At 40.2% G+C, this 13,480-nt stretch overlaps 1 protein-coding gene across 37 annotated transcripts in view; it reads left to right on the top strand.

Moving 5' to 3' along the window:
- Positions 1-13,480, top strand: part of LOC108697306 (transcription factor 7-like 2) — a 137,279-nt gene that overhangs the window by 51,894 nt on the left and 71,905 nt on the right. For 35 of the 37 annotated variants that reach the window (XM_041570769.1, XM_041570766.1, XM_041570780.1 and 32 more), the window contains one exon: positions 7,803-7,904. The exons of the other annotated variants lie outside the window; for them this stretch is intronic. In XM_041570769.1, coding sequence (XP_041426703.1) covers positions 7,803-7,904 — 102 coding nt within the window. The remainder of the gene's footprint in view (positions 1-7,802; positions 7,905-13,480) is intronic. 37 annotated transcript variants of the gene reach the window in all.

Genomic DNA, 13,480 nt, shown 5'->3' with positions numbered 1-13,480 from the left:
GGCCTTCTTAGTGCAGCTGTAAGTGGCACCCAGTACAGCAGCCCCTTGCGCTACGTTTACTTTTTATAACACAAAATCCACATAGAAAAGAGATGAAGATTTCACTGCAAATAGTGGCATGATACTGAATTCAATGACTTAGCGGTTTTACCTGCGCTCCCCTGCGTTCCGTTTTTCTGCATTCAGCCGCAGGGGAGCGCAGGAATAGACGCATTTAGCTTTTTTCAATGGGGCTGTACTCACACAGGCGCGTGTAGGCGCCGAACGCAGGTTGAGACGCAACATGCTGAATTTTTCCTGCGTTCGGCGCCTACAAAGTTTAAAAAATTCATGTTTGCATCTCCATCCGTTCTACGCGTTTCGCACCCACTGCGAGCCCATGACTAAGTGCCCTGAGTGGGTGCGAAACGCGTAGGGCGGATGGAGATGCAAATATACATTTTTTAAACTTTGTACAAATAAAAATATTTTCTCTGGTCCTGTGGCCCTGTCTCTTCTACATATCCTTTGCCGTACCGCTCCCTAAAGGTATTTAGAATGACATTCACTTTTATTAGATTTAAACGAGGAGTGTGGACTTGGCCCTATTTTGTAATTCTCTGTTGCCAGGCAAGAGAAGATGGTGAGCAGTGCAGTATTTCCATATGCATGAAATCGCTTGTGTTACACCGGAATCAAATAGAATTTAGTATGGAGGTCCGTGCTGCTGGAATCCTGGTTTGTTAGTAATTTGCCCAGCTCCTGGGTGTATTGGGCAGTGAGAACTCCGGACACATGAAAACGTTGGTGCTAATTGGGTGTCACTTCTGCTCTTGATACATTAAGTAATAAGCCACGGAGTGTCTAGCTCACCACTACATATCCCAGCATTCTCAGCAAGCCATGGTCATGCCACAGCTGCCTTCCTAGAGCAAATACTGATTCCACCGGGCACTTGCACTTAAATTATTCCTGTTAATAGGGCAGAGGTCTGTGGCAGATTTTTACCTTATTTGCAAGATCAGAATGAAGAGAGATGTGTGCTAATCAGGGGTGGTCAGTTGGCCCCCTCTTGCCTTATTTAAGGAAACATAATTAGCCTGTTAGATTGACATTAAATGGGTTTTGATCCTTCCATCCTCACTCCTGCTGCAGGAATAGCCTCCCTTCTCCCAGGCCTCCACTGCTCTTAATTTTTAAATACTTTCCTCTTGAATTTAATCACTCTCAGATCATCTTTATTCTGTGCCATTAGCATTGCATTTCTCACAATAAAAATCACAATTTTACCTCTACGGCAGTGGATATTATAATAATATACAGGTATCCTGCAGCTTTCCACTTACTTATAACCATAAAGACACATTCAACTGGAAATATTATGGGACAAAAAGTGTCCAATGGGTCCCCAGGTGTTGTTTGACTACAACAAACAAGCAAATCAGAGACACGCACAGGAATAAATATCAGGCCAGAGCCAATCAGAGAAAAGTGCAATCATGCAATGAAGCCAGTCAGAGGCAAACAAAGAAATACCATCAACCAATCAGAGAAGAGTGTAATTATTAGGAAAGCTCCAAATGCACTACTACTGCATCAATCCTTCATGAAAGATTTGTCCAAATACAGAAGAAATCCTAATATGCTAAATAGGGGAGGGAAGGGAAAATAAGCAGCTTAAAATGTTTTTTCTTTATTGTTTCGTGGCATAAAGTTACATGATTTAAGGATTCTAATTTCGTTCGTCCAGGCACGAAGATTCCAGGTACATCCCTAGTAGGGATGCACCGAATCCAGGATTCGGTTCGGGTTTTGGCCAGGATTCGGCCTTTTTCAGCAGGATTCGGATTCGGCCGAATCCTTCTGTCCGGCTGAACTGAATCCGAATCCTAATTTGCATATGCAAATTAGGGGCAGGGAGGGAAATTGCGTGACTTTTTGTCAGAAAACAAGGAAGTAAAAAATGTTTTCCCCTTCCCATCCCTAATTTGCATATGCAAATTAGGATTCGGTTCGGTATTCGGCCGAATCCTTCGTGAAGGATTCGGGGGTTCGGCCGAATCCAAAAAAGTGGATTCGGTGCATCCCTAATCCCTAGCAATAATGCCATCAAGCCAATCAGAGGCAGGTGCAGTAATAAACATCAAGCCAATAAGAGGCAGGCACAGTAATATAAATCAAGCCAATCAAAGGCAGGCGCAATAATAAACATCAAGCCAATCAGAGGCAGGTGCAGTAATAAACATCAAGCCAATAAGAGGCAGGCACAGTAATATAAATCAAGCCAATCAAAGGCAGGCGCAATAATAAACATCAAGCCAATCAGAGGCAGGTGCAGTAATAAACACCAAGCCAATCAGAGGCAGGTGCAGTAATAAACATCAAGCCAATAAGAGGCAGGCACAGTAATATAAATCAAGCCAATCAAAGGCAGGCGCAATAATAAACATCAAGCCAATCAGAGGTAGGTGCAGTAATAGACATCAAGCCAATCAGAGGCAAGCACAGTAATATACATCAATCCAATCAGAGGCAGGCTCAGTAATAAACAGTAACAGAACTGTGAATAAGAAAGACATTTTATTGGTGGAAAAGTGTTCATCAGGTGAATTTAAAGGGGAACTTTTAACTATGTATAAATGGGAATTTGGCAGGGTGAATATAAATAAACTGAAATTAAAGGGGAAGTTCAGATTTAAATGTTTTTTTTGGAATGATGCACAATGTGCCAAGACAAGGTACAATAGCAGCAGCTTAGCAGAGTTTAATATGTATATATATATATATATATATAATATAATTAGAGGGTCTGACTGGAAAGAAAAGTGACAGAGTTTTGGCAGGGGCGGGGCCTATTCACTGTCACTTAGGGCACTGCCTTTAGACACTGAGACACTTAGGGGCAGATTTATCAAGGGTCAAATTTCTAAGTAAAAAATACTTCGAAATTCGACCATCGAATTAAAATACTTCGAATTCGAATATAGAATTCGAACTTTTATTCATAGAATTTGGGCATTCTGCGGTCGAATCGAACGATTTCAGCGATCGATCGAACGATTTTACTTTGACTACAAAAAAACGTAGAAAAATGCATTAGAAGGTCCCCATAGACTAACATAGCACTTCGGCAGGTTTAATTTGGCGAACTATTGGAGTCGAAGTTTTTTTAAAGAGACAGTACTTCGATTATCGAATATTCAAACTATTTTACTAGTAAATTCGAAGTCGTAGTATCCTATTCGATGGTCGAAGTATCCGAAAAATTACTTTGAATTTTTTAACTTCGAAAATTCCCTCAAATTCACTTCGACCCTTGATAAATCTGCCCCTTATTCCGGTCAGAGAAGGAGTCACAGACAGTCACACAGCAGCTCAGAGACGTGAGGTACAGGGAGGTAGTGGATCCCTCAGTATATTGTGTCTCAGGGAATGTTGCTGTTGTAGTTTGCCCTTTAAGTATGAGCCTGTCTGTCACCAACTCCAGCCTCATTCATGGGGCCCCTGTCCCCCACTTCACTAGTCATAACTTACCTTCTAGAAGTAAGGCCTCCTGCTGCCTCAGCACGTCCACTTCCTGTTTCGGTTCTACTTCCTGTTCCATGTAGAGTTGAAACAGGAAGCGCTACATGATCCCTCCTCTTTCATAAACTAGGAACCAGGGAATACCCATAATGCACCTGGCCAATACCTCCCACTCCCAGGCTTATACCTGAGGGACCTGCTGCAAGGGAAGGGCCATGTCACTGAAGGCCTAAAATGAACCCAAATTCTTTCCATGTGGTACAAACTAGCTGGAAGTGGAGCAATTTGCTGGTTTTGGAGAAGCTCCTTAATGAGTTTGGGACATTTGGTGGAACAAAATTGCCATGAAAGTTTAAAAGCCCCAAAATCCACAGCATGTTACATTTTAGTGTGCCCAGAATATTCTTTCTCTGTATATTTGTATTTATACATATGGGAGGAGGGAGGTGCCATATTGATTCCCTTAGACAGTACAGTATGAGGGTATAGCTTATTGTGTGCCCAGAGCATTCCTTCTCTGTATATTTGTATTTATACATATGGGAGGAGGAGGTGCCATATTGATTCCCTTAGACAGTACAGTATGAGGGTATAGCTTATTGTGTGCCCAGAACATTCCTTCTCTGTATATTTGTATTTATACATATGGGAGGAGGAGGTGCCATATTGATTCCCTTAGACAGTACAGTATGAGGGTATAGCTTATTGTGTGCCCAGAACATTCCTTCTCTGTATATTTGTATTTATACATATGGGAGGAGGAGGTGCCATATTGATTCCCTTAGACAGTACAGTATGAGGGTATAGCTTATTGTGTGCCCAGAACATTCCTTCTCTGTATATTTGTATTTATACATATGGGAGGAGGAGGTACCATATTGATTCCCTTAGACAGTACAGTATGAGGGTATAGCTTATTGTGTGCCCAGAACATTCCTTCTCTGTATATTTGTATTTATACATATGGGAGGAGGAGGTGCCATATTGATTCCCTTAGACAGTACAGTATGAGGGTATAGCTTATTGTGTGCCCAGAACATTCCTTCTCTGTATATTTGTATTTATACATATGGGAGGAGGAGGTGCCATATTGATTCCCTTAGACAGTACAGTATGAGGGTATAGCTTATTGTGTGCCCAGAACATTCCTTCTCTGTATATTTGTATTTATACATATGGGAGGAGGAGGTGCCATATTGATTCCCTTAGACAGTACAGTATGAGGGTATAGCTTATTGTGTGCCCAGAACATTCCTTCTCTGTATATTTGTATTTATACATATGGGAGGAGGAGGTGCCATATTGATTCCCTTAGTATACACTCTGCAGTATGTAGCATTTTGTTTTCCCAGCTAAAGACAGACAGGCCACCTTTGGACATAAATATGAATACTCTCTTGCGACAGATGGAGGCTGAATCTGCAAACAGGATAAATAATCCTTGTATTCCCTCGTCTCTTTAGACTTCCATTAGAAACAATGTTTTTGGCCCTGTATAACAGGGAGTGCCCCTTTGCCCAACAACACAGTCATTGTACTAACAACATAATCTCAACACCCACAGCAAGTATTTAAGCCCAGTGACAGCTTCCCCTTTAAACGCTCTCGACTCTTCTTTGGCATCTGGATTTATTTAGCCGTCCCGGCAGTTGGGCTGAGACTAATTTCCGCCTCCCAGTAATGCTATAGAGGCAGTGATCCGGCCCCGTCCTAATGTAATTGAAAATTCTTCACGTTGTAGACGCACAGGCCTGAAATGTAGACTCGTAAAATGTTGCCGGTGCTGGAGCCTGTGGAGATTGGATTTACCAGACAATGATGCTTTTATGTAAAGCCCAGCATTAGGGCCCACTGAGTGGATATTATATTAAGAGGCACCATCATTTTTTTTGTGGGGGTCTGGAGTCTTTAGCCAGTCCGTCTCCTCTTAAACACCTTTACCTATAAGATGCACGGACAGATTCAATTTGCTCAGACTGCAGGACAGACTCATAGCTATTAATTCAGCTTTATTTTACTGTTTACTTTGCTCTCCTGCTTCCTAATTAAATCCTTATCCTTCAGAAAAATGGGGTTCTTTCCCTCTGGAGACTTCATTTTCTTTATTAAATATCTGTGTCTCCCCTAAATAGAGAGAGTGTTCAGTGCTGCTTCCCTTGGTACAGAAGTAGTCTGACTCTATGGCACTCAAGTCCCCTAATAGGGTCCAGAATTCTATTTTCCCCTCTATGTGTCATAATAATATTACAGATATATAGAAACATTGGGGTAACAGTCACCCTGCTATAGTTCCAGGGGTACCCAGGGTACAAATAAGCACTCACCCCAAATCTCCCCCTAACTGACCTTCAGACTGGGCCCCCTTAGCTCATAACAAGGTTACAGATATATAGAAACATTGGGGTGTCACCCTGCTATAGTTCCAGGGGTACCCAGGGTACAAATAAACACTCACCCCAAATCTCCCCCTAACTGATCTTCAGACTGGGCCCCTTAGCTCATAACAAGGTTACAGATATATAGAAACATTGGGGTGTCACCCTGCTATAGTTCCAGGGGTACCCAGGGTACAAATAAGCACTCACCCCAAATCTCCCCCTAACTGACCTTCAGACTGGGCCCCCTTAGCTCATAACAAGGTTACAGATATATAGATCCAGGGGGACCCAGGGTACACATTTCTACAAAGGTATTGTAGGCTTTCCTTGCAGTTTGAGACTGCTGCTATTTTGCTGTCTTTAGCCATAATTTTCTTGAAGGGGTGGGCCACCTTTAAATTAACTTTTGGTATGTTATAGAATGGGCAATTCAAAGCAAATAATACATTTTTTGTATAGTTTTTTTAAATTATTTTCAAAAGGGAGTCACTGACCCCATCTACAACAAATGCTCTGTAAGGCTACACATGTATTGCTATTGCTACTTTTTATTACTTTATTTTCTTTTCACAACTGTCCTATTCATATTATATTATATTCGCTTCTTACTCAGATCAATGCATGGTTGCTAGGGTAAGTTGTACCCTAACAACCATATTGCTAAACATTGCAAACTGGAGAGCTGCTGAATAAAAAGCTAAATAAATCAACAACCACAAATAATAAAAAATAAAAACCAATTGCAAATTGTCTCAGAATATCCCTCTCTACATCATACTAACAGTTAACTCAAAGTTGGACAACCCCTTTCAAAAATACTAAAAGCCTTTGTGTGAGTAACAGCTGGAGGGCTGCAGGTTTTATTATTAATAGTTTGGGCCTATATTGGTGGTTATTTTGGTTATCAGAAGGCAGTGCTGTGTGTATGTGCGTGTGATGCTTGGGGTGTTGGGGGTCATTGATTTCTGTGCATGTGCATTATTGGTGGGTACACTGTTACCCCTTAAAGAGACTTTCTGTGTTTCAGCCTCTGCATATAATCACTTTACTTTCTACCTGGACTTGGAAAACTGAGCCTGCCTTTTATAGGCTATAAAATTCTGGCTACTATGGCCAGTGACCCTGACAACTAAAAGCAGCAAAGCCCAATGTCACTGTGCCACGTTATAGTTTAACTATTTACTTGCTGTATATTGTAAACTTCACAGCCTGTAGATGTTGTATGTCTGGGGTTCATGTTAATGCAGAATCCCACTCCAGCAAAAAATGGCCTGTCCATAAATGGTTAAATGCCAAAATAAACAAGAAAACGAAAGATAAAGGCCAGTTTTATTCAGAATACTAACATAAATATCATACTAAAAGTACATGCTGCATTTCCCATCGTTACGAGATTTAAATAAAAATATTCATTTCTAATGGTTTTAAAGATGTTTAAATGACATTATTTCTGTAAGCAGAGTCTGTCTGGCCCTTTCTATTCTGCGGATCTTATCAGAGAGCCAGATGGTTAATGGGCCTGAAGGAGAACTGGCTACATTGAATAAAGAGTCGGAACCAGAAGTGCCAGAGTATACAGACCAGCCAGACTGAGCTTTCTTGAGAAATTTCATTTTCACATCCCTTTAAAACCATCTCCTGGCTTTGGATGTTATTTAAGATTGTCAGAATGGTGAGAATTATGGGGTAATGTAATTAAAGGCACTAAGTTTGCCCAGGGGCAGTAACCTATAGCAACCAATCAGCAGGTAGAATTTCCTGGTCACATGTTTAAAAGCAAACATCTTATTGGTTGCTACTGGTTACTGCTCCTGGGCAAACTTGTATTACATGTGGGGGTTTGTGTTTTATTAATATTTGTATTTATGTTCATTTTCTAATCGAATTCTTCTTCCCCACCCTCTGCCCCCCCCCGTGCAGTATCTGCAGATGAAATGGCCCCTTCTGGATGTTCAGGCAGGGAGTTTACAGAGTAGACAAGGAATCAAGGACACCAGGTCTCCATCCCCGGCTCACATTGTTGTAAGTAAAGTAAAGCTTTTTCATCAGTTTTTTTGTTTCTTGTTTATTTTCAATCCTTAAAGTCAATTGTGAAGTGCTCACCCCTTTAAGACTGGACACATAGGGGGTTATTTATTAAAGCTCGAATGCCAAAAACTCAAAAAAAAAAATCGAGTTTTTTTTTATAAAATCAAAACTTTTAGTGGATTTATTATACGAAAAAGTCGGAATCCGAAAATCCGGCATCTCAGACCTACCGAGGTTCTATATAAGTCAATGGAAGAAGTCCTGAAGATATCCTGATCTGCGCTGGGTTTCTTGGAATAATCCGAAGATTTTGTGGTAAAAATCCGAAGAAAATGGATTTCCATTTTTTATTCGAGTTTTTTCCCGTACACAAAATGTTTGCAAAAATGTATTGATAAATAATGGGAAAAAACCCTGTGCATATTCAGTCAGAGTAGTTTTCATAAAATACTCCGATGTTTTCGGATTTCAATAAATAACCCCCATCAACTCAGTTCTGCATAGCTGCATAGAAACAAGCGCAGTCTGCAGCAAAGAGTGTAAATTGAGGAATAGCTACACAGGGTGTGGTTTTTATAGTTATAAAGGGGTGAACCTGACTACTTTAGGTGCCTTTAAAGATGATTGAGCAGTGGAATTTGGCCTACTCTGTGGGGTCCCATGGATATTAGTGGGCAGCCACCATTCATTAAAGTGGGGCCTCAAATTAGTCACATTCTCTTTCTTATGGACTTCAGTATCCAGCATTCTTTGCTGTTAGGGAATGCTGGGAACTGTAGTAACAGAGACGACATTCTGAAATCCTTATGGAAAGGCCACATTTGTGTTATTGGTCATATTGGAAAAGGCCTTTTTTGTGACTCTTTAAATAATAATTCATAATATTATTTATGTCAAATACTGATTCAGTGGTACAACTTATTGGTAAGAGGCCAGTGCCTTTGTTTCTATATCAGTTCACTTGTTTCAGTACCAGCAGTTTTGTTAAAGGAAAACAATACCGCTCACACAATGTGTAAAACCCTGCTTCATGTAAATAAACCATTTCCATAATAATATACTTTTTTAGTAGTATGTACCATTGGGTAATCCTAAATAGAAAATTGACATTTTAAAAAATAAGGGCTGCCCCCTGGGTTCGTATGATTCACGGTGCACACAAACAAATAATACATTTTAGGTCACATGAGCCAATTAACAGACAGAGTTGTGTCTTTTGCTTTCACACTTCTTCCTGTTACAGTTAGAGCTGCAGTATTTCTGGTCAGGTGATCTCTTCCTGTTACAGTTAGAGCTGCAGTATTTCTGGTCAGGTGATCTCTTCCTGTTACAGTTAGAGCTGCAGTATTTCTGGTCAGGTGGTCTCTTCCTGTTACAGTTAGAGCTGCAGTATTTCTGGTCAGGTGATCTCTTCCTGTTACAGTTAGAGCTGCAGTATTTCTGGTCAGGTGATCTCTTCCTGTTACAGTTAGAGCTGCAGTATTTCTGGTCAGGTGATCTCTTCCTGTTACAGTTAGAGCTGTAGTATTTCTGGTCAGGTGATCTCTTCCTGTTACAGTAAGAGCTGCAGTATTTCTGCTCAGGTGATCTCTTCCTGTTACAGTTAGAGCTGCAGTATTTCTGGTCAGGTGATCTCTTCCTGTTACAGTTAGAGCTGCAGTATGTCTGGTCAGGTGATCTCTTCCTGTTACAGTTAGAGCTGCAGTATTTCTGGTCAGGTGATCTCTTCCTGTTACAGTTAGAGCTGCAGTATTTCTGGTCAGGTGATCTCTTCCTGTTACAGTTAGAGCTGCAGTATTTCTGGTCAGCTGATCTCTTCCTGTTACAGCGAGAGCTGCAGTATTTCTGGTCAGCTGATCTCTTCCTGTTACAGTGAGAGCTGCAGTATTTCTGGTTAGGTGATCTCTTCCTGTTACAGTTAGAGCTGCAGTATTTCTGGTCAGGTGATCTCTTCCTGTTACAGTTATAGCTGCACTATTTCTGGTCAGATGATCTCTTCCTGTTACAGTTAGAGCTGCAGTATTTCTGGTCAGGTGATCTCTTCCTGTTACAGTTAGAGCTACAGTATTTCTGGTCAGGTGATCTCTGAGGCAGCACACAGACCATCACAAAATGGGGGTTCAAGGCAAGAGATTTAAAAGGGCAAGATTTACTTAAGTATATACCAGTTTGGTAAGATTCTTTAATATGCCACTTAATATGATATAAACTATCTGTTGCTTAAGTATTCATTTTGGGGGTATAGTTTGCCTTTAAGACACCAGCCCCGTTGTTTAGATATTAACCCCTTTGTAAAGCAGTCTCCTTGTTTCAATACAGCCCCTTGTTTAGATACTAGTATCCTTTTGCATGTCAGCTCTTTTGATCTTTCCGCACAGAATGCGCTTCGGCAGATAAAAGAGAAACCCAAAATTGAACTGGCACAAATGTGCCTATATGTCTATGTTGTGTGGCATGTAAAGGGTTTCTTGCCTGTGCTTTTTTATATATCAGTTGTGAATGGAAAATGCAGAAGCTTTCCAATCATCTATATATACTTTACTAGAAAAACTAAAAGTGAGGGGATTTTATATTTCTGTGAGCCGAGAGCGGTGACTGCTGGTAACCCGGTTGTTTGCGTTTAAACAGGAAATCATTGAAGAGTGCGGCCAAATGGCAGTTTGGTTTGTGCAACTTTTAGTATGATGTAGACAATTTGTAATTGCTTTTCATTTTTTATTATTTGTGGTTTTTGACTTATTTACCTTTTTATTCAGTAGCTCTCTAGTTTGCAATTTCAGCCATCAGGTTGCTAGGGTTCAAATTCCCCTAGCAACCATGCATTGATTTGAATAAGAGACCGGAATATGAATAGGAGAGACCTGAATAGAAAGATAAGGAATAAAAAGTAACAATACATTTGTAGCCTTACAGAGCTTTTGTTTTTTAGATAAAGACCAGTTGCAAAATTGATAGAAATTGGTTATTCTTTAACATACTAAAAGTTACCTCAAAGGTCAACTACCCCTTTACCACATCCCAGTAATGTGACTGCTGATGAATTGCAGCTAGTTGAATTGTGGGTGGAATTTTGGAGCTTTCAGGTATTTATATATAGATGTATTCAGTTTATACTCTTAGGGGCAGATTTAACAAGGGTTGAATTCCGAGGTGATGGGAGTTTTTTTTTTTTTTTTTAACTCAAATCAACTAGAAATTTGAATAAAAAAAGACCAACTGAAATTAAAAAAAAAAAAAAAATTGAAATTTGAGTGAATAGGCTGTATTCGATCAAATCCGATTCTAAGTATTTTAAAAAAAAAAAGTCCAGCAAATGACTCCAAATAGGTTGTAGGAGGTCCCACATAGGCTAAAACAGCAATTCGGCAGGTTTTAAAACAGCAATTTGGCAGTTGAAGTTGAATTTTTAAAGAGACAGTACATGATAAATTTCAATATTCAAATTTTCCAATTTGTTTCAAATTGAATTAGGACTATTCCCTAGTCGAAGTACACTAAAATTAGCTCAAAATTCGAATTTAAAAGTTAGATTTTTCAATTCGCCCCTTGATACTTCTGCCCCTTATACTATAATATTAACTGAACTGAACAAATATGGGAACTAAATAAATTGAATTCCTTCTCTTCATTCCAAGGCTGCAGGAATATATTGCTCACACTTTTATTTTATTTTATAGCCACGAATATTCCTTTACTTCTATTCGTTTTAAACACTGTAAACTGTTTCCAGCTGTTAGTGATGTCTAATTCTAATATTATGAATCTTTAATATTAAACTTAATTTAATTTTCATTGAGTTTATAGAGCGGCCCAGTTGGCCGAGCGATGGCACTTACTATCCTTGTTTTGCTGTTTATGCCGGTGCCCTAGTAACTCTGTTCCCTCTTGGTGTGTCGGAATCCTGACACTGACTCGCAGAACATTGAAATAAAGCTTTTGTCGTGTTTGGGCGACAGAGGCTCTTTTGTGGGAAGTCATTTAAACTTGACCTCTTTTGTGCACTAATCGGCCGCTATTATAATGAGTCTCTCTGCAGAGCCTCCAAGCGGCCAGTTAATAAATACCAGTCCGAGGGGAAAGAATTTATTCTATTGTGATGCAAATGTCCCAGCGCTGAAATAATTCCACAGCAGGTGATGGGTCACAGAGCGTGGAGGTTTATAGTTGTTTAGTTCTTGTTACGAGGGGGGTGAAAAAGATTCCCTTAAGGGTAGGGACACACCGGGAGATTTGTCGCCTGCGATTTTTAAAAGCGTGTTCTGGCGCCGGCGTTCTTGCCAGTCATTATGCACACAACGTGATTTGAAATCGCCTGTAGTTCCAAAATGCACTGAGACCCTTTTTGGAGCGATTTGTTCGAAATAGCATGTATATAGGGTAGTACTGAAATCTCCTACAAAGACACACACATAGAGATTAGTAGCCGCTATAGTATGCAAATTCTTACACGTGCGCAATGACGCAGTTACGTAAGGACGCAAGCAAAGGTCGTGCCGCGGAAACACCATTTTTTTTACCAAACGCTCAAGGCAAGACGCCAAGAAAACATCTGGGGGTAAATTTATCAAAGAGTGAAGTTCCGCCACTAGAGTGAAATTCCGCAGCTCTCCATTCATTTCTATGGGATTTTGAAAGGCGTATTTATCAATGGGTGAAAGTGAAAGTTCAATAAATTCGCCTATAAAAATCCCATAGAAATGAATGGAGAGCGGCGGAATTTCACTCTAGTGGCGGAACTTCACTATTAACTTCACTCTTTGATAAATATACCCCCTGGAGAGAAAATTCTCTGCAACAAAAGTCGCTCGAAATCTTCCCTTGCACATAGACAATCGCCTTGTCACATAGACTCGCTTTTTAAAAATTGCGGCAAAGTTCGTCTTGTGATCCTACCCTAAAGCAGGGGTGTCCAAAAGGTAGATTGGGATCTATCAGGAGACCCTTGGCTGGTGATCAGTAGATCTCAAGACACTGTCAACAAACAGCTTGACTAAATTATCCTTCTGTTTTATTCTATTCATTCAGATATTGACTCTAAGGGGACATAAGAAATCATTTTTTAAATATAATAATGTAAATTCTCTTATAAATCAATATAGTATTTAAGTGATAATTACCATGCATCAGAATGCTAACAGTGATATTATGGATGTAGATCATAACGGGACAACATCACTAAAAGTAAAGTATGGGCTCTCCTGCCTTAAAGACAACGGCCTTCACTACAAACATAATGTGTAATTAAGTGTTAATGAGTGTCGGGGAGGGCAGATCTTGCCTGTTAATGACCAGCTTCAGGGGCTGCCGACTTGAGGAGTCCGAGATGATCATTAAAACTGCGCCTTTTCACTTTCTAGGAGAAAAATAAAAAGTACAACGGGCTCCCCAGGGAACCTTTTGCTTTTGAAGGATTATATAGGGAACCCCGGGCTTGCACCCATCTAGCGCTGAAATAATTGCGAGACAGGGCTGTGCCATTATGGAGATGCCTTGAGCAAAATCATCAGGAAGAGAATAGAAAGAAATGAGAGAAAATTGTGATTAGGATTTACAGCGAGCGCAGGATCCTA

This window comes from Xenopus laevis, chromosome 7S (assembly GCF_017654675.1).
Source record: "Xenopus laevis strain J_2021 chromosome 7S, Xenopus_laevis_v10.1, whole genome shotgun sequence".
Classification (NCBI taxonomy): Eukaryota; Metazoa; Chordata; class Amphibia; order Anura; family Pipidae; genus Xenopus; species Xenopus laevis.
Note: the sequence above shows the minus strand (reverse complement) of the source record. Positions and strands in the feature narration are given on the sequence as shown.